The 19433-nt window shown below is 41.8% G+C and overlaps 1 protein-coding gene across 1 annotated transcript; it reads right to left on the reverse strand.

Moving 5' to 3' along the window:
* Nucleotides 1–1347: 1347 nt before the first annotated feature.
* DDX24 (DEAD (Asp-Glu-Ala-Asp) box helicase 24) lies at nt 1348–17157 on the reverse strand. Its single transcript, XM_014957691.1, has 9 exons — nt 17032–17157; nt 15885–16625; nt 12986–13363; nt 11040–11193; nt 10134–10649; nt 7637–7712; nt 7156–7344; nt 4304–4433; nt 1348–2524 (listed from the first exon to the last, which is right to left on the reverse strand). Exons 2-9 carry the CDS (start codon nt 16606–16608, stop codon nt 2289–2291), a joined length of 2403 nt encoding a protein of 800 aa, XP_014813177.1. The 5' UTR covers nt 16609–16625; nt 17032–17157; the 3' UTR covers nt 1348–2288.
* Nucleotides 17158–19433: the final 2276 nt, after the last annotated feature.

A 19433-nucleotide genomic window follows, 5' to 3' on the forward strand; every position in this document is an offset into this window, starting at 1 on the left:
GCAAGTATAAGGTTTTTCCTCTAGGTAGAAGACTCAGGGTACCCTGGTAAGATAAGGACAAGGCAGAGCAAGAGAGCTTTCAGAGCGCTAGATAAGTATTCTTTTTAAGACACAGAGATATTTTTAGGGTCCAGGCTCAGCTTGAGCTCCTGTGGGGGTGCAGCACCAGCACATTAAGAATTAAGAGCTCAAGCTGAGCACATCAGAGGCTGCAGGAGAAAACCAGCAGCAGAGCATGCCACCAGCGAGCACGAAGGCGAGGAGGAGGGCAGGAGTGTCATGCTCCATCTCGAGGAGACTCGGCAAGACAGCAGGCTGAGGGCCAGACGGAGGGGTGGGAGTGTGACAACTCGGTTGTTAAACACTGTAAAACAGAAGTGGCTGAAAAACTTCACAGCAACGATGAAGAAGAAATAACAATACATTCAGTCCCCCAGTTCAGTTCTCCTCATGATCACATGGAATTAGAAATTGCCAAAACCGCCCAACCTCATGCAGATTTTCAGACAAGGGAGGAGATGCAGAGCTCGTGTCAGGATCCAGCCTCGATTCTCCTGATGAACTGTAAGCAGAGATACATCACAAGATGCAGAAAATGCCCACCTGGTCTTCAGTCCCTTCAGGGATGCAAAACCAATGCAAGTTTCTTTTCCATAATGTAAGAATGTGATTAAAATGGCACAGAAAAGAAATGAGGGCACGCTTGCATTTCCTCACTTCTTTTTTTTCAGCTCTCCTTACAAGGAACTTTAAATTCTTATTTTTCAGATGTCACATTAACTCCAAAAACGTGTCATCTTTTTACATGGGTGAGGAAAAAGAACCTTACCATCTCTCCCCCGCCAAAACTTCCCCCCTCTACTCCAAAGGGCATGAGACAGTGCTTTGCAAGGAAACCTTTGTACATAATTGATAAACTCTGTGTGCTTATGATTAAATTGTCACAGCTCTTCTTCAGTAATGCAAGGAAGCAAGAGAAAAGCCCTCGAGAGATGGAGGAGTAGGGGGGTCTTCAATTATTTACACAGATGAAAGAGTTTGCTGTTCTCACATAACTGGCAAGTGGTTGGAGGGGGCACTCAACTCCACAGACAAATTTCTTTGACCAGCTAAGTAAACTGATGCCTCCTATCAAGGCAGTGAAACTGGTTCTATACTGTATAAGAGAAAAAAAACTCAGCCCGATCTACAGCTGGCAGGTAAAGGGTCCCTGTGCTCCCACCAATACCAATCCCACTGCTATGTCTTACCATTTGGGTGCTTCTCCCCTCTCCTTGGCTGTTAAGTGCAAAGGGCATCAGCTATGAGGAATTTGGAAATCTCAAGTGACTGAAAACAGACACAGGCTTTGGGTTTTATAGCAGATATAATTTAACAAAAATTCAAAATATATTCTTTTGATATATTTTTAAAAATAGCTTTAAGAAATCATTTGCCCAGGTCAGGTTAAAATGATTTAAAAGCATAATTATCAGGAAGCACTCTTCAAAGTGACATTTTGCAGCATAATCATCTTTTCCATTAAAGCAAAAGGTCATGATTCTAACATGTTTTTAAATACAGACTTAGCTCCAAATATTAATTAATAAAACTATAAGTAACAAGACTCATTCCTTAAAACTCTCCCAAAAGTGTTTCCCCAAGGTCAGTCCTGGCCCATTGCCACCTTGACTTTTTTGCATCTTCTAAAACATGTAAGACAGGACTAAGGGAATTAGACCCAGTGGAGAACAGAACAGACATATATTATCAGAAGAGAAAGAAAACTGCAATTTCCATAACCAGAACTGTAGACCTGCTGGTAACACTACCTGTATTTGCTGCCTTTCTCTCTGAACTGGCTGTAGTAAAATCCAAACCTTCCATTACCATCAGCTCAGATTGTACTCAGACTGTATACAGCCTACCTTCCCCTCTCCTGTAAGGACATTAAAAATCAGATCAGGTTTTATGTCCACAGTGAATTTTACCCTGTAACTTTTACCCATCTCACAAAGAGGAATAATAAACAGAACTATTTCAAAACTTACTAACTTCTATTAATACAGACAGCAAGCAAAAATAAGAAAGAACGTAAGAAAACAAGGTCCAAGAAAAGATTCAACAGTAAGTAACTGCATGTTCACAGAGTCATTTAAATCAACACTTTGCTTTGTGCTTCCACAATCAAGACACAGACAACATCCTCTGATACTACGTGTCTTCTAGCTGAGTTCCTCCATAAGCACTGACAGCTTTGATAAGGATTGTCCTTGCTTCTGTCGCACTGAGTGATCTTGCTCAGTTATCTAATTTAATTTTATTGATTTCTTCTTCTTGGCTTGTTGTTTGGATACGGTACCCAGAGCAGATTCTGAAATACCCAGTGATGTCTGAGGCAGGAGTAATTTTCCAGACTGTGTTGGGTACTTGGTTTTCATAAGGACTTTAAACAGTGGCTGGGACAACATATGTTTTAGTTGTTTTTTCATCCCCTTCAGCATCTTTTGCTTCTGGCTTTCTTCTTGCTCATTAGCTTTTCTTCCTTGGGGCAGAAATCAAACATACAGAATGTTACAACAAAAGAACTTGCACTGGCCTCTTTCGCCAGGCTTTTTAGCACTAGGGGCAGATGCTAATCTCATTTTTCTCTCTCTAACAAGGTCACTCAACTCCCATACACTCTTCCAGTCATCTGTGACAATTTCAGATAACCCAGGCTGTCCACAAGATAACAAGATCAAAAAGAATCCTGACTACTGCGTAACTATACACCACGTATCATTCTGCTCAATCATTCAGTTGGCTCTCAACTCAGAACAGAGTCAGGAAAAAAAAGAAAGGGGGCTCAGAAGATAAGGTATTGACGCAGGGCTTCTAAGCTCAGACAGAAGCTTCTTCTGTGTATTTCGTTACTTTATGCATACCTCATTTCAGCACCTGGAAAAGAGGAAGCCCTTTCCTCCTTATACACAAAAAACAATGAGGGGCTCAGATTTAATAACGTAGGAGAAAAAAGGGCATAAAAAAGACTGGAGATAGTTAATATGGTCACAGGCCTGAACAGGAGAAAATAAATGAAATCAAGGTTGCTGTAATGTAATGAAAGTACATTACTAAATCCTTTGTAACAGTGTAAGAGGCATTTCATTTATGGGAAGAATGACTGAGATTTTAATTGGTCTCCAACAAGCTATAGAAGAATTGAAGGCTGAATACATTTTAAAGCATGAATCTGGCAAGATTCTGGGTGGTAATTACAAAGTGCTTCACTCAAGCGCCACAACTTACTTGGACTGGATGTGCTGTTTAGAAACTCATTTCAAAGCACAGCATACTCAGATTATGTCAAAACAAGGCAGCAGAGCGCTAATTATCTGAGAAAGCTCCTGAACAGTTTGGACAGAGACGATTAGTGCTTTCTTGCAAAGTGGTTGAGAACAAGCCAGTCCAGCCATGAATAAAAGAAAGGAAAAAAAAAATGAATCTGAACATGCTTCAAAATCAAGGCATCTGCGTATTTAGCAGCTAGCAGGATAGAGAGAGCTTAAGTTGAAGTGACGCAGACAGCATCCCTATTCAGCATGCCTTCAAAGAACTGATAGGAAATCATACCTTCACCTCCTGAAATTTGAACACAATGTGGCCTTTTACAGTGCATCTAAGCAGTGCAAAGCTTCATGGCATTGGACTAACAGGCACCTGCAGTTGCACAGCCCTACACATTCTCTCAGGCACAGCCTGCAGAACATTTCATTTTAAAAATATAAGAAATTATTTACTTCTAACACACCACCAAATGCCTCTGTAACCTGAATGTAAGTATTGGCCATTTAGCCCACACAACTCAACCTACATAAGGCTCATGTAAGTTCTGGTGTTTGCTAGTGTTTCCTGGGTGTTCCCACACAGAGCTGTCAGGCTCCCGTCCTGCTGCCTGACTACGTGGGGGTGGGAGAGATAAGCAGAAGTGGAGGAAACAGCTTTTTCTTTGACACAGAGGGGACAAGATTGAAGCAGGAGATACTGGACTGTTGGATTACCCTAAAATGTTTGCCAGAAGCTAAACAGTTTTTGTCCCATGACACGTGGACTTGTCTGTGGCTTGCCAGAATTGTCACACCTCACTCACTCAGCTCCAGCACTACCTGCTGCACAGCCATCCAGAAAACACCATCAACACCATGCACTAAGCAATGACACTCCTGCCCTTCCCCTTAAAGCCTGCAGGTTTTAAGAGTTCCTCTGCCATGGTGGGGGTTCTTCTGGACACCAGTGCTATGGGACAAACTGGGCTTAGACATAAACAAGTACTTCTACTTGCCCATTAACATGTCATCATCAAGATCCATCTCAAGAGCCTCCGCAGCTTGTTGGAGCCAGGAGTTGTGTTGCTTTGCCCGACTGTTGAAAAATTCTGCCTTCTCAATCTGCCGTGCCAAATTCATCCGCTCCTGCAACAAAAGTACATTTCAGACATTATGATTAGGTTTAAATGTGGGGCACCTCAACAGAGTCAGTGCTCGAGAGCATGCATCAAAATTACTGAGGTGCAAAGACACTTTTGTTCACTACTGCTGTCCCAGCAGATGCCCCATGTAATCAAGGCATGTCAACATTTGCTAGAGTGTTTTCCTTCTTCAGATCCGTGGTAGAATGTGACTTCTGAAACACCTCAACTACTAAACATGCCTGAACATTAACTCCTCATTCTTTAAACGAATCATTACAAACACTTCAGACACATCAAGGACAAATCATGATTCAGATACCAATCATTTCCAAGTTACATATTTACATAGTACAGCTGGATCTTAAAGTTACTGGCCTCAGCAATAAGGGGCAGCTGCTAGCTTCATCCCACTCTGAAGAACTAAACTATTGCAGGCCGTATGGAAAGAGCTACTCATGTTTTCAGAAATGCACCTGATCTTGTTTAGGCCCAAGACAAACTGTCCTGTCCTTCTTCCCAGCTGCACACAGGAGGAACAACGATGTCCAGCAAACCTAACCTGACCTGACCTGCAGCCTTCCAGCTGGGCCAAGCTGTCTTAGAAGCCTAATTCATTATGGAAAGAAAATCTCCACTGACAGTAAATAATAATCAACCCAGCAGCAAGTTCTGCTGTTTGGAATGTGCTTGTGGTTGCACAAAACAAACCCTGTGCAAGACACCCTGACCACAGCCAGAACTGCCAGGACAATTAAAACACAGAGAGAAAGGAAATTAAACTTGCAGTTGACTAATAAAATGTCGGTCACTTCTCCTCAGATCATAAAGAAATTTTAAATTGTTTTTCCATCTTTGCAAAACTTGAGTCTTCTTTTGGTCTCTCCTCTACTTTGGTTCACCAATTCTATTCTTCTCGAGTGTAAAATACCTTCAGACTTTTGCTGAACTTGAATGAAGGCATGCAGAACCAGGGAAGGAGTGTGCCAAAGGGAACCAGCAGCACTATTAGTCCCAACTACTATAGCTCTGTAATTAAGCCCAGGGCAAAGCATAAACGAGACCACACCATGTAAAGGCTGGAGTCTTGGAATTACAACCACAAAGACATCTTTTCTGGAGAAAGGAGCACTATTACGCATAGAAGAGAAGATTGTGAGATGGTGGCAGGAAAATTTAGGTGTGAAAAAAATATTTATTTGCCCATTAATTGACAGAGCATGTTAAGAGCCAAAAACTACTCATCAAGAAACACAGAGGGACCTCTGAAGAAACACTCTAAAAACAACAGATTTCTTTCAGTAACCAGAAACATTTGGCAGGTGGAGGGGGGTGGGGGAAAACATGGGGGAAAAAAAAAAAACAATAATCAAATTCTCCTTGTTATTACCAAGAGGAGAAAAATGAGTCTATGGGCACATTTCTTTCTCTTTCAGAAAACTGCATCTCCTGAAAGATCCTTTAAACACCCCATTTCACAGAATCATAAAATACTTTGGGTTGGAAGGGACCTTTAAAGGTCGGCTAGTCGAAACTCCCCAGCAATGAGCAGGGACATCTTCAACTAGACCAGGTTGCTCAGAGCCCTGTCCAACCTGACCTGGAATGCTTTCAGGGAAGGGGCATCCACCACCTCTCTGGGGAACCTGGGCCAGTGTTTCACCACCCTCAGTGGCAAAAATTTCTTCCTAATATCTATAACTAAATCTATCCTATTTAGTTTAAAGCCACTAACCCTTGTCATATCAGAACAGGCCCTGCTAAAAAGTTTGTCCCCATCTTTCTTATAAGCCACCTTTAAGTACTAAAAGGCTGCAATATGTTCTTCCCAGAGCCTTCTTTTCTCCAGGCTGAATAACCCTAACTCTCTCCAAGCCAACTGGATGAGCATGAACCAGAATACTATAAGGAAGATATCTGTTTCGCTACCTGTCATTTGCATTTTTCTCCTGCTCTCAGTGATTGTGCATTATTCAGACACTCCAATGCCATCTAGATTTCTTTCAAATGCAGTATTTAAATATGTCCCATTTGTACATGGCTGATGTCACCCAAACTGTTAAGAGAATGCTGAGACATTAAATGGCCTCTTATTCGACAAGCAGAAAAATCTGTGGTGACTAGATGCTTTCTAAAATATATTGTTTTGCAAATCCTAACCATTGCCTATCTTGTGAATTTGCAAATGACTGAACTCTTCTTAAAACAGGGAATAACCTAAAAAACAGAAACATACCTGGTTTGAAAGGGTCAGCTATGGCCTCACAGTATAGGAACTTTCAGAAAAGCAGACAATTCATTACTTAACTGAGAAGAGGCAGATGAAGATCACTGAAGATCCCAGAGTCTGATACTCTTCTCCAGTCTGCTTGTAACACAAGAGGCTTTAAGCAATGTACTTAACAGAGCCATCCCAGCTCCTCAGCCACAAAACATACTCCCTTCCCTGTCATGTTTTGGGGAATCTAGTCATGCGAAGCTCTACATGACAACGAGCAAGAAAAATGTAAGTGATGTTTACGTTTGAACACCTTTCTTGGGCCAGTTATTGAGGAGAAATCACAAATATTGCTTAAAAAAAACATAGAGTGTGATTAACTTCATTTTCAAATTCAGGTCCTGAAGAGTAAGTTTCATCTGAAACGTGGAAACAACACGATGTGTAATGCAGTAATATCAGTAAGCAAGCAACTACTCAGGCTGGAAAGAGATTGATGTTTCTTTACCTTGACAGAAGTCATGCACTTGGAATCAACCGGGAAAAATGGCAGCTCTTCACTCTTCTCCAATGTTTTATAAATTTTCCTGAAATTGATCAAGTCATCAGGGCCGATCAGCAAGAGGCTAAGGCCTTCATTGGCAGCTCGGGCTGTTCTGCCGCTTCTGTGTACGTACAACTCAGAAGTACGAGGGACCTGCATTATATTCAGAAAAAACATGAAGCTGGCCATGGAAAGCAAGGAGAATCATATCTTTTATGTCATTTCTCGTATATAATCACACATTCATGAACAATCACTGCAGCAATGAGATCCTTAAGTGCAAAGCACTACAGGACAGTTAAATTAATAGTGATTAAATCTCTATACTTGGGACTATACTATACACAAGACTGAGAATCCCAGCCTTATAGTGTTCATGGTTTGGATCAGCAAAAGCTTATTTCAAAACCAAGACAGGAAAGAAGAAACATTAAAAATATTTAACCTGGTAGTGGATGACATGCTGCACGTTGGGAATATCAAGACCACGAGCTGCAACATCTGTTGTCAGGAGGACACAGCTGAGAAAGTGATAACATTTAATGAACATAAAATTGAAGAGTAAACCATCTGCCAAAGAAAATCACATAGAGAGACCTAGAATTCTAGCACAGGAATTTAAGGAACAGATTTGTACTATATCGTGTGGTGGAAATATGCTATTTGTTTACCCTTACAGAAAACGATGCCCAATATTACATCAGAGGCAGTCTTGAAATAGCAATTCTTAAAGTAAAAAAATGCAAATGTTACCTTCAGCAGGTCTATTCTGTTTCCAATAAAGAAATTCACTATCTTGCTGGATTCTACTTTCCTATGCTTTTATTCCCTCTCAATGCTCAGGAATGCTAGCACAAATTGCTATTCAATGACCTAATCCAACCACTTGGCAGGGGGTACGCGCCCCGTCATTACATTTTTCAGTGCTCTGCCCAGGCTGGGTTTAAAAATATGTTTAGTTTGATATGACCATACCATTACCGCCACAGTTGATCTTTTGGCAGGACAGACAGGTTATTACAAGTTTCATCAGTTGAGAAAAATCACATTATTAACATAGATTTAATTAACAGCTTTTTGGGGCTGAAATACCTTCTACCAACTTACACTCAAATAAGTTCTCTCAGTAAGTTGAAGTCTAGAAATATAAAGGGGAGGGATTCTGTTCTGACAATTAGCATTTCTCCTTACTCCTAGAAAGGAAGAACTATTAAAAAAAAATAATCATTCTTTTACATAAACAACAATTAGCATTTCTCCTTACTCCTAGGAAGGAAGAACTATTTAAAAAAAAAATAATCATTCTTTTACATAAACAGTCTACTAGAGAGACAAAAATCTCCCCAGGGTATGGAACAATTTATTTCAAAAAAATTTCCCAGCAACTGAAACAAGTTACTTGTAGGTAACAGGAATCTGTTAAAATTTTCTGACATCTGAGTGCATACTCTATTGCTACAAGGTTCAAAGCAGACATAAGCAGAGAAAATTCTATGGCTTACAATCTGCAGGAGGTTGTGATAGATGGTCTCATAGACTTCTACTTGCCTTAAAAATGTGCAGTCTCTGAAAATGTCCCATCTGGCCCAGGCCAATGCTATCGATAGTACATTTTGCCAAGGGATGCTGCAGATTATCATGGAAATTCAAGCTCTGTTCTCCCTGTCTGAGTCTATTACCAAGGTACAAATCCCCATGCAGTCAGACAGCATGCAGCACTTCACAGCAGACTAAACCGTGAGGCTTCTGGATTATGGAAATACCGAGACCACTGACCTCCTCCCCAAAGGTCATCCCAAAGCCAGCAGGAACAATAATTCTTAACATGGCAGGACAGGCCTGCCTGGGTAAACCTGGTTGCCCACTGCTGCTGAAAGATACAACTGCCCCTTCTCTTACATTGTTCTAGGATACCTTAACCCTCAGGAAGCTAATTCATCTAAATAAACCCACAAAAACCTAACCCAGCAAAAAGTGGTTATTTTTCAGATGGCTTAGTGAGATGAAAGAACTTACAGAAGCATTAAATGAGCTGCAGAACCAGGAGCAGAGAGGTGTGCAGGATGGTTAAAAAAGCATATGGCTGAAAATAGGGCAAGTGACAGCTCCTTCAGCAGCAATGAGCTACCAGACCACTGCATAATTCAGGCTCCAAGTGACATGAGGAGGTCTCCAAGTCCATCCTTCTCTTCCGCACAGGAGCAGAGAGGTGTGCGGGAGGGTTAAAAAAGCATATGGCTGAAAATAGGGCAGCAGAGAGGTGTGCAGGATGGTTAAAAAAGCATATGGCTGAAAATAGGGCAAGTGACAGCTCCTTCAGCAGCAATGAGCTACCAGACCACTGCATAATTCAGGCTCCAAGTGACATGAGGAGGTCTCCAAGTCCATCCTTCTCTTCCAAGCAGGATGAACTAGAAAGTTGGACCAGGTTGCTCAGGGCTTTATCCAATTGAACCTTGAAAACCTCCAAGAACAAGCAGCCTGTTCCAATGCCTGACGGTTGTCATTGAGAAAAAGCTCCTTCTTACATCTAGCCTGAACCTCTTGTTTCAACTTTCATGCCTTAACCCTCATTCTCCTACCATGCATCATTGTGAAGAGCCTGGCTCCACCTTCTTGATAACCTTCTTTTAAGATATCAGACGGCTGCCAGTAGGACCCCACAAAATCTTTTCCCCAGGTGATACAATCCCAGTGTCCTCATCCTTGCAGAGCAAGTGCTTCTTGACCATCTTGGTGGCATTCCACTGACCTCACTCCAGTTCATCACATCAACCATACTGTGAAATCTCAACCTTAATCGTTAATAACCTGGGCTCATGAACAGGGGACTCGCATCCCCATCTAACTCCCTCAACCTGCTCCTACTCTAACAGAGCTGTTTCCTCTGTGTGATTTCTTTTTTGTTCTACCAGGAAGTAAAAAAAAAAAAATCAACTCACCTCTCTCGCTCAGCAAACCTTTCCAGGTTTTTCAGCCTTTGCTTTTGGTGCATGTTGGCATGCAAAGGAAGAGGATCGCAATTTAAGATTGTGAGGAGAGAACTGAGGCGTTTTACACAGTCTATGCTGTTTGCAAAGACCATGGTTCTTCCTGGATATTGCAGAAGAAAGTAATAGAGATAATAGTCCTTCTCATTTGTATTACAGTGGATCCTGGTTTCTGTCAGAGTCTCAACAGTGGCCTCTTTCCTTGTTAAGTCTATCACTTTGGGTTTGCCCTTTATTCCTACTTTTTCCATTAACAATTCTAGTTTGGTCTTCTTGTCCATCTTTTTAGCATTCTTTTTCTGTAAAACTCTTGTGGGAGTCTGATGAACTAAAGTCAAAGTGGCAGAAAAAACGAAAGTCTGTCGCTTAGGGTTATACTGTGAATCATTTAAGATTTCCAGCAACTGAGACAGCTCTAAGAAGTGACCTTTCTCAACCATTCGATCTGCTTCATCAATCACAAGGCACCTGTCAAATAGAAAACACACAATAAAAATACACTTGTGCAGAGAAATACAAATCTGATACGCTTCAAAGGAACTTTTCCTGCTAAACATGTAAGAGAGGTTCTGCACGTAAAACCCAAAGGAGCACCAGGTATGCCAGGGTAACTACAGTCGCCTTCCACATACCTTTTTCAGAAATCAGGTTTCTAAAGGAAAAAATCAGGTTTTGCTACTGGCTTTAATTGACATTTCCTTCCATCAATATAACTACTACGCTTTTCAATAAAAAACTCTTGGCAAAGAAATAAGTGATCTTACATCATCTAAATTATGTAATCAGTTAGTAAAAAGAATCAGGACGCAGTGATGCCCAGTTCAGCATCAAGCAGTTGGTCTGAAAAGGCATCTTTACCTGAGCTGTCGAAGATTTGAAAGATGTGGGTGTCTCTCTTTAACTAACTCCCACAGACGGCCTGGAGTTGCAATTACAATTTCTGGCTTTCGATTCAGTACACGTTCTTGCTTCTGTGCAGCCATGCCTCCGACTAGAATTGCAGTCTTAATGCCTAGAACACATAAGCAATAGTTTTTATCTCACTAATTTGTCAGTGAATGTCTTTACACGCATCCACTCAAATAAGTATTTTAAAAAATCTACATCGCAACTTTCAGCAAACATTTTGACCAGGAAGCTTCAGGAGTTTTATATAACACTGAACATGCAGCAATGCCCTCAATTTTACAGAAAAGTCCTCATTATAGTTAGACACCAAAAATAGCCTTTCTTTTAGTGCACCTGTCTTTCAACAGCAGAAAGAATCACGCATGTCCTCCATAGCTGTTAGCTTTATTTACCCATACATCAGAATCCAATATTTTGTCAATTTTATCTGCATGAACAAGCACGTTCCTGCTATGAATAAACAGCAGGGCCCTCCAAGAATAAGACTGAGAGAAATGCTTGTCTTGCTAGTAACTGCTCATTTGCTATGGAATAATCCTAACAAGAATTCTGCCTCACAATTAATGATTCCCTGGACTGCTCAGTAGCGCAGAGACTCTAAGTTAGTTTTAAGCAATTTGCTCAGGCGCTAAAAGGAATTTATCTTTGGAAGCACAGACTTCACACGTGGCTTCTTTCACCCTACTTCTTCAAAGAATACACTGACCCATGACAAACTCAATGCTACGGTGCAAGCTTACTCCAGTATCCAAGCTACCAGAGATCTCTCTTCCCTACTACTTGTGGAGAAGTACTACCTTGTTTCCAGGTGAGGGTTTTTTTTCAAAGTGAGTTTGAGACAATAAAGAAAGCCCACATCAAAATGTATTTTCTCTCCTGCTGCAGCAACTAGATATCACTTGCGCAGCAGACTTTTTACAAAAACAAACAGCACTGCTCCTATCAGAACTGTACTGACACACATTGATTAGTGACATGGTTTAGTGATGGTTTTTATTGGTATTTGATTGATGATCTTAAAGGTCTCTTCCAAAAAGTCTATGATTATTTCCGGCTAGGAGTTAAAATTAGCTTTGTAATCACCTGTAGACTGACAAGCACAGCAGGCCATATAGACACCAAAGGAAGACGCTCTTAAAAGCAGTTCACTGCACTATTTACCCTCTTAAATAAACAATTACTACTATTGGAGAAGTGGGGAGTTGTTTCCCAACTCTCTCCATCTTGAATAGTTTTACATCTTCAGACACTCACTTAACAGATGTGCTGACCACTGGTTTGGAAGAGAAAGAACCAAGATTGAATTGCTTTCATCAGGCATGTTACCCAGCAATATGCTGTGGCCTGACTACTATAAGGCAAGTCAGACATCCAGCAATACTTTCTATCCATAAAATATATGGCCATTATTTCTTTTTTTTTGATAGAAAGACCAAAATGATACATATAGACAAAACTATACCTATCTATTATCTATATAGATTGATATATCTGTCAAAAAAGGAAATTATGAGACATCTATTTTAAAAATGCATATATATACATAATTAAATGATTTTTTTATATATTACCTACATTACCCAAAACCAGGACAAAGTTAGCTGTGGCTGGGTATCTGTGTACTGATTCTGTGTTGCTAAAACCTGAGTCAATAGCTATTTGAAGGAAGAAACAATTTAAAGCAAAATATGCCACATTAACTGTTTGCTTCCACGTGCATTTCATTGAAGAATCTTAATACATTTCTCAAATATTAGTGACTTTGAACCCTAACCCTTTAAAAGCCACCCCAATTCTACGATGCAGAAGAAACTGTGGCTCACGTTCTGGCTCAACACCAATGCCAAGATCCAAACCCAGTGTAACCGGGGGCACGGCCCGTGGGGTCTACGTACCTGTAAACCTTGCAACTGCATCAATGTGGTGCTTTACTTGTACAGCTAATTCTCTTGTGGGAGTGAGGACCAGTCCTAAAAGAGGTCTCTTTTTATGGGAGCCAAGAGTATGCGTCTCATCACCAGAATCAAATTCAAAATTTTCCAGCACCTTCACGCAGCCTGTTGAGAAAGATGCATCATCTTCATCTCCACTATCTTCAACCTGCTGATCGGTTAGTTTTTCTGCTTCATCCTCATTTTCCCATCTTGTTTCATCATGATGCTGATGGGACTCTTTAGAAACACTGTCATTTCTGGTTGTTGAGCTATTTGATTTTTGCCACTGCAGCACAGAGTGAATCATTGGAATTGCGAACGCAAGCGTTTTGCCGCTTCCTAAAAAACAAAGAAGTATAATAATACAGACTGACAAGTCATTTATTTGCAAAGATGAGAAAAGCAACAGCCAATCACACACTGTTCTTAAAATATACAGTTGTAACAGTCACAAACTTTTGATCTTTAGAAGACCAAGAACTTGCAGCAATAGCAACTTTTCTCCTGTTCCCTTTATACATATAGTTGAGGTCACCAATAACGTACTTCTTGGGGAACAGGTATTTTTCCAATCTCTAGCAGGTCAGGCAGATTCATTTGTTCTGAAAGTGGTTTTTAAAAGCTGTAGTTGCAGCCGAGATATTTTTAAAGAACTGTATGCCCGTAAGGAGAATACCATGCCCTAATTGACAGTTCTGATCAATGTTCTCCAAATAAAGGAATAGCAAATGAGGCCAAGGACAAACTGGAATGTACTTGCAGGATTCACTTCCATCTTCAGTTTACAGTACTGTGTTTATGACTTTCTAAGAAACTGTATTGTGACATACCCCACCATCTCACATTTTTCTAATCAAAACACATAAATCCCATTTAAAACAAATAATCAGCTTCAGAGAGAAAAGGGCTGTCAAATATAAAAATGCTCCCCTAACTTTAATTTCAGGGGTTCACTGTCCAAACCGCAAGTCACATCCCTGCCATGTACTCCCTTCTGAACTATCTGTCACTACTAAGACATTAGAAGAAGCCTGGTAGCACATCCACCCCAGTTAAGGTTCTCATAAATATCAGTTCATGGATCACAAAAGCAGCATCCAGAGCACAAGACACTATTGCACCACTCCTGTAACAGGCTACCACTGGGAAGCAGCCCTCTGGAAACCTCGTCTCAATTCCTTGAGCACCTTTTGTCCGTATCACAAAACCATAATAGTTTGACAAATTCAGAATGGAGAATTTTGCCTGTTTAGACAAGAACCTTAGTATTAGTTAATTATCAGTTAAGCCCAGTATCATTATCCATACTGCTGCAAAGACTCCTCGCATCTATTTCCTCACCTTTCTGAATGTCTGGGAGGTCTTTGCTGATTTCTGCACTTGAAACAGAAAATGTTTATAATCTGCATTTGCAGAGCACTTAATGGTTGTTTCACCTGTCACCTTCCTCCCTCAGGGTCAATCCTAAAGTAAGCTGTAGGATGTAGAAAAAAGAACTGAAGAGTTTCAGCCTCTCCTAGCTGCAGAACTTCATAACAGACAATTGTTCACATCCTCTTTCCAGTTTCTGCAGGAACACTGTTTACACACTAGGGTCTCTGGAGAGAACCTTTTCATGAAAGAATAAATAAGCAAAACACAGTCTTACTACCTCACAGTTCTGCAAAAAAATTAGACAGCAATAATACAACCTGCCACCAAATGTGCTTTCCATTCTGCAGCTAGAGAGGGATTTGCTTTCCACCACTGCAAAAATGGTACTTCTTTTGCAGCACAAATACACCATTTAAATTTTCAGTTCCATTTTCAGAAACACTCCCTGCGGGGCTTTCTAATCTTATTAAAGTTAATAGCACCAGCCTAGCTTCTAATTAAAATAAAAATGCAAATGACTGCATATCTTATTAGTTACTATACCTTCATGTTCCAGAGCAGTAAATGGCTTTACAAGAAAAGCAGTGAGATAAGGCAACTGGAACAGATGAAAAGAATGCAAAGGAAGCCTTTAAACCAACGCAGCTTCCAATTGTGCTTCCTATTTTTAGCTTGTATGGGGAAAAAAGTGTTGCACTGCTAAATAAGACAAAACTTCAAATGAAGCTGAGCAGCAAAAAAAGTTAGAGGGAAAGTAATGCTCTGAGACTTCACAGCTATTGTTTAAGTAAAAAAGAAGCTGTAACAAATTTCACAAAGGCAAGCAATGCTCAAAGGCATGAGCTGATCACAAGCTGAACAAGAGACAGTACCTCTCCTGTTAACGGATCAATGTAATACTTCCAAGCACAGAAGGGCTGGTGACAATGTACAGGCCAAGCCCAAAGACAGGGCACAGAGTGGGCCTTTTTTGCTAGGATTAAGGCCTGGGCCATATTCACAATGTCTAAAACTCTGCCTAGTATTTATTTACTGCTCCAAGCCAGTACTGAATCATCTTCAGAGGAAGCTGGCTTTCTGCTTTGCCTTGGCACTGGGACACCCACAGAAGTTAGGCTGTTGGAACATGCCTCTGTTTGTTTCAGTAATTCTGCCCTTTGCAGTGTATTGCCTCGCAGTTCCCAAAATAGGACACAACTTGAAAAACAGCAGAAAAAGAGACTTCTGTCAAAAGCATAATAACTTATTGAGACTTCAAAGCTTTGCACACTGTATTTTGTAAAGACGGAACATCCTGTGTTTCTAAGATACAAAGTCTTAATACTTTGCAATGAAACATTACCAATATATTGGATAAACAGAAGCTACAAGCTCTTTTACATATAAATGCTTCTTCTGCTACATATAAAAACTCATAAGAATAAGCTGCATTTAAGAGGAGAGATGGGAAGCTCCCAGCATATACACCAGTTTAACAGATTTGTACCTGTTTCTGCAGCACCAAGAACATCCATACCATCCCGGATGGCGGAAGGCAAGGCTAAGGCTTGAATAGGAGTGGGAGCACTAAACCCCAGGTGGCTCAAGGCCTGCAACACTGGCTCAGGTACATGCAGGTCTTTCCATGCAGACACATCAGCTTTGCGATCAGTTGATGCAGATAAAACTTCTGTTGTCCAGTTTTTAACTTTTTTAGAAGTAGTTACTGATGGAAGAGCTTCTTGAGCTTGAGAAGCTTTATTTTTAGCTACCTTCTTTTTCTTTAGAGCACCTTTTGTGCTTGAAGTGCTCTCAGGCACGTGTCCACGGTCCTCACAATTTGCCACTGCGATAATTTCATTACACTTTGCCTCTTTAGCAACTGGCACATCGATTTCTGCTGTGTTAGAGTCACCACTTTTATCTGGTTTGCTTCTCAAATCTTTGTTTTTCTTTTTCTTTTTGGGAAGGACAACAGGTTCTTCCTCATTCTCACTGCCTTCTTCTGAAACACTCTCGGCCTTTCTCTTCTTCTCTTTTACTTTGCCCACTTCAGAAGAACTCACTAATTTGTAATCTGTAAGTTCCTCCAAGCACACTATATCTCCAAAGTCCTCATCAGCAAATAGATTAGGGTCGATTGGCACATTTTTCCATTTTCCTATTACTTCAATGCCTTTCTGCTTCAATTTAATGGAAGAGTTAAATCTCCTTCCTTTTTTGGTCTTCATTTTTACCTAAAAAGAAACTGGGAGGGGGGGGTGGGGGTGTGTAAGAAAGCAGGGCGTCAGATCAAAAGAACGAGGATTACACTGACGATATTCAAACACGCGGGAACGCAAAGCACAATTCTTTTCGATTAGGGGGAAATAATATGAATGGCTTTAGGTATAATTACAGCAGGCCAGGCCTACAGCCGCGCTCCAAGAACAGAACTAAAGAACTAAATTGGCCGGAATAAGCTCCCGGAGGCTGCGAAGCGCTCCTGCCTTACCCGGGAACCACCCGCCAAAGGCCGGGTAAGGTATGGCCAGACCCGATATGGTGTGGTAGGGCCCGGCCCGGCCTCCGCCGCCACACAGGGAACCCGCGGGAGGCCCGAGGGGCTCCCTCCGCCCTGCCGCCCTGGGGAGAGGGGGCTCCCCCCCGCTTACCACACTCTGCAGCCTCAGGACAGGGAAGGACGGTGGGACTCTGACCAGGTCGGCCCGGCCGCCGCTAAGGCCGCCAAGCGCCTCGTGTGCTGGGCGCCGCCATTGCCGCGTGACGTCACTGCGCGGCGCCGGCGAGCGCCTTCCCCGGGGCAGAGCGCGCACGCGCCCTGCGGGGGGTACCTCGGGGAGGGAGGGGGGCGGTGACGCGACGCGACCCGGCCCGGCCCGGCCCGGCCCGGCCCGGCCCGGCGGAGCGGCGGTTCCGATCCGCCTTCCCCGCGGCTAGTCCCGCAGGGAGGTCTGTGGGGTGTCTTTTGTTGGCGGGTGGTGGCCCTGCGGAGCGGAGGGCTGAAGCGCCTGCGGTAACGGCCGGCTTTCCGGGCCTCGGCTGTGAGGGGAGGCGCGGGGCCGGGCCCGAGCCTGCCCTGGCAGCCCGGGGTCTCGGCTTGTCGCTCCCTGGGGTCGTGGGGGGAGTCTTGGTGCCGTGTAGCCGCCGGTGGCTGGTGCTTCCCCAGAGGTAAAGCCTGTGTGGTGGTCAGGGGTGAGGGGTGCTCCCAGCGAGACCTTAATTTGGGTGCTCTAACATGGCCCTAAGGGTGCTTATGATGCGCTTAGGGAGACAAGCTCTCTAATGTCTAAGCAACTAACGTGAAGGAAGGAGGATCCTGCCTCTTCCCACTTTTTGGGTTACTGGAGAGTGGCATCTATTTGCAAGTGCTGCTCTCAACGTAATTTGTTACTGCAGGCTGCCTTTTAAACAAAGCAAACAGCAGGCTAGTTGTGGCTTGCCGGCCCCTTGGACTAACAATGCTGATGGTGACAGCTACTTCACCGGCATGGAGGAGGACATACCTTTGTTCTAATCAGGCTCTGCCTTTATCTTTCACAAGTACATTAGTAGCTATGGTGCTGTTTGCATAAATAATACTACAGCGTGGATTAGACATACTGCTGCAGCCATGACAAAGAGGGAATAGGAAAATTTGTTTACTTTTCCTGCAACTGAAAATCTGATTTCAAAATACCAGCATCTCTATAGATCATTTATGTATTATTTAGTGCACAATAAATCTCATTCAAGAAAGAATGCATAAAGGGCCTCTTAAATTTCAACTCTAAAATTAGCGGCTAAGGTTGAATGTGATCAGCGTTGCTCATTCAATAAAAAACTTGTTATTCGTGCTTGCTTATGTGTTAATGTGCTCTTTGTTATTCCCTGTTTAGAAGAGTATTGTGGGTAAAGTAATGCAATTTGGAGAAAAGTTGCAAATAACTATAGAAGCAAGCATACCACTGAGATCACAGCATGAGGTTTTTTCCTCCTATGTGATCAAGTGCTCTTTGCAGCTTGATCTTGGTGTAGGAAGAGGACGTCATAAATTATATACTATGATAATGGAAGATTTTTATTTCTGCTAAAAGATTGGCAGATGCTCTGAACAGCTTCTTTTGCTATGAGACACGGGAAAGATGATAAAACAGGAGGGTTCTCGGTGATAAAGACTAGGACTGTAAATTAAGTTGCAATTACAATAATTATTTCTTCTTTGTGGTATCTGCAGGTGCTTCTTGGTTCTGTGAGAAGATGGGAAAATGGAGGGTTGCTTTAGGGTTTGTTTGGTTTTTGTTAATGTGCTAAGGCCAAAGGCAGAAATAAGCATATTAAACATTTTTGAGGACTGTTTCACTTCCAGTTAATCATCATTCACTCAGAGGAGTTGCTTCCAATGCATATCATGTTCTGTAAGAAATTAGTTGAAATGGGCGGTGAGTCCCAAAGTGAGTTCAGGGAGCAGGATTTGATACGGTAGCTTCAATGCTTCAACCAGCAAACCTTATTTATGCAGTAGTGAACTGGAGATAGCGATGACTGATGGTGCTGCTCGCCGATAGAAGCTGTGACTGCATCTTCACCATCAAGCTTAATGAGGGGTCTCGGCATTCTTTTTGCATTCCTTCAATAAAAGTATCTTTCCTTCCAGGGTGTGTAGATTCAAATTGATAAGTGGCAATTTTGCTAGTTTACAATCTTTCTACTTTACCTCTTTTTATTTTACTGGATATTAGCAAAAGCAAATTTGCAGAAGAAAATGATTGCTCTCAAATTCTGGTGATTACTCTCAAATTCTGGTGTAATTGACTTAATGCTGATCCCAAATAAAGAGTTAAGAAAAAAAATGTGGACAGGAGAGTTCTTAGCCAATAATCTGTCCTTACATAGCTTCAGAGTTTGCAGCTCTGTCCTGAAAGAAAGATTTAACAGGGAAATGACTTGCCAAATTATGTTGAATTATGCTTTTTAATGTAATTATGGACATATTTTTACAGGGCATTGGAGTATTCTGAATGTTTTCCTCAAGAGTCCATTTGTGGATACAGCTGACTTCTCTTCTTGATCAGCA

Source organism: Calidris pugnax, unplaced genomic scaffold (assembly GCF_001431845.1).
Source record: "Calidris pugnax isolate Ruff unplaced genomic scaffold, ASM143184v1 scaffold211, whole genome shotgun sequence".
Lineage (NCBI taxonomy): Eukaryota > Metazoa > Chordata > Aves > Charadriiformes > Scolopacidae > Calidris > Calidris pugnax.

Bases quoted from the DNA above. Each gene is read 5' to 3' on its own strand.
- DDX24 (XM_014957691.1), bottom strand. From the start codon at position 16,608: ATGAAGACCAAAAAAGGAAGGAGATTTAACTCTTCCATTAAATTGAAG. The intron at 7,713-10,133 runs GTGAGTTGATTT...TCACTTTCTCAG, and splicing joins AGGTTTGCTGAGCGAGAGAG to CTGTGTCCTCCTGACAACAG. The intron at 4,434-7,155 runs GTAAAGAAACAT...CTTTTGTTGCAG, and splicing joins AGTGCATGACTTCTGTCAAG to GAGCGGATGAATTTGGCACG.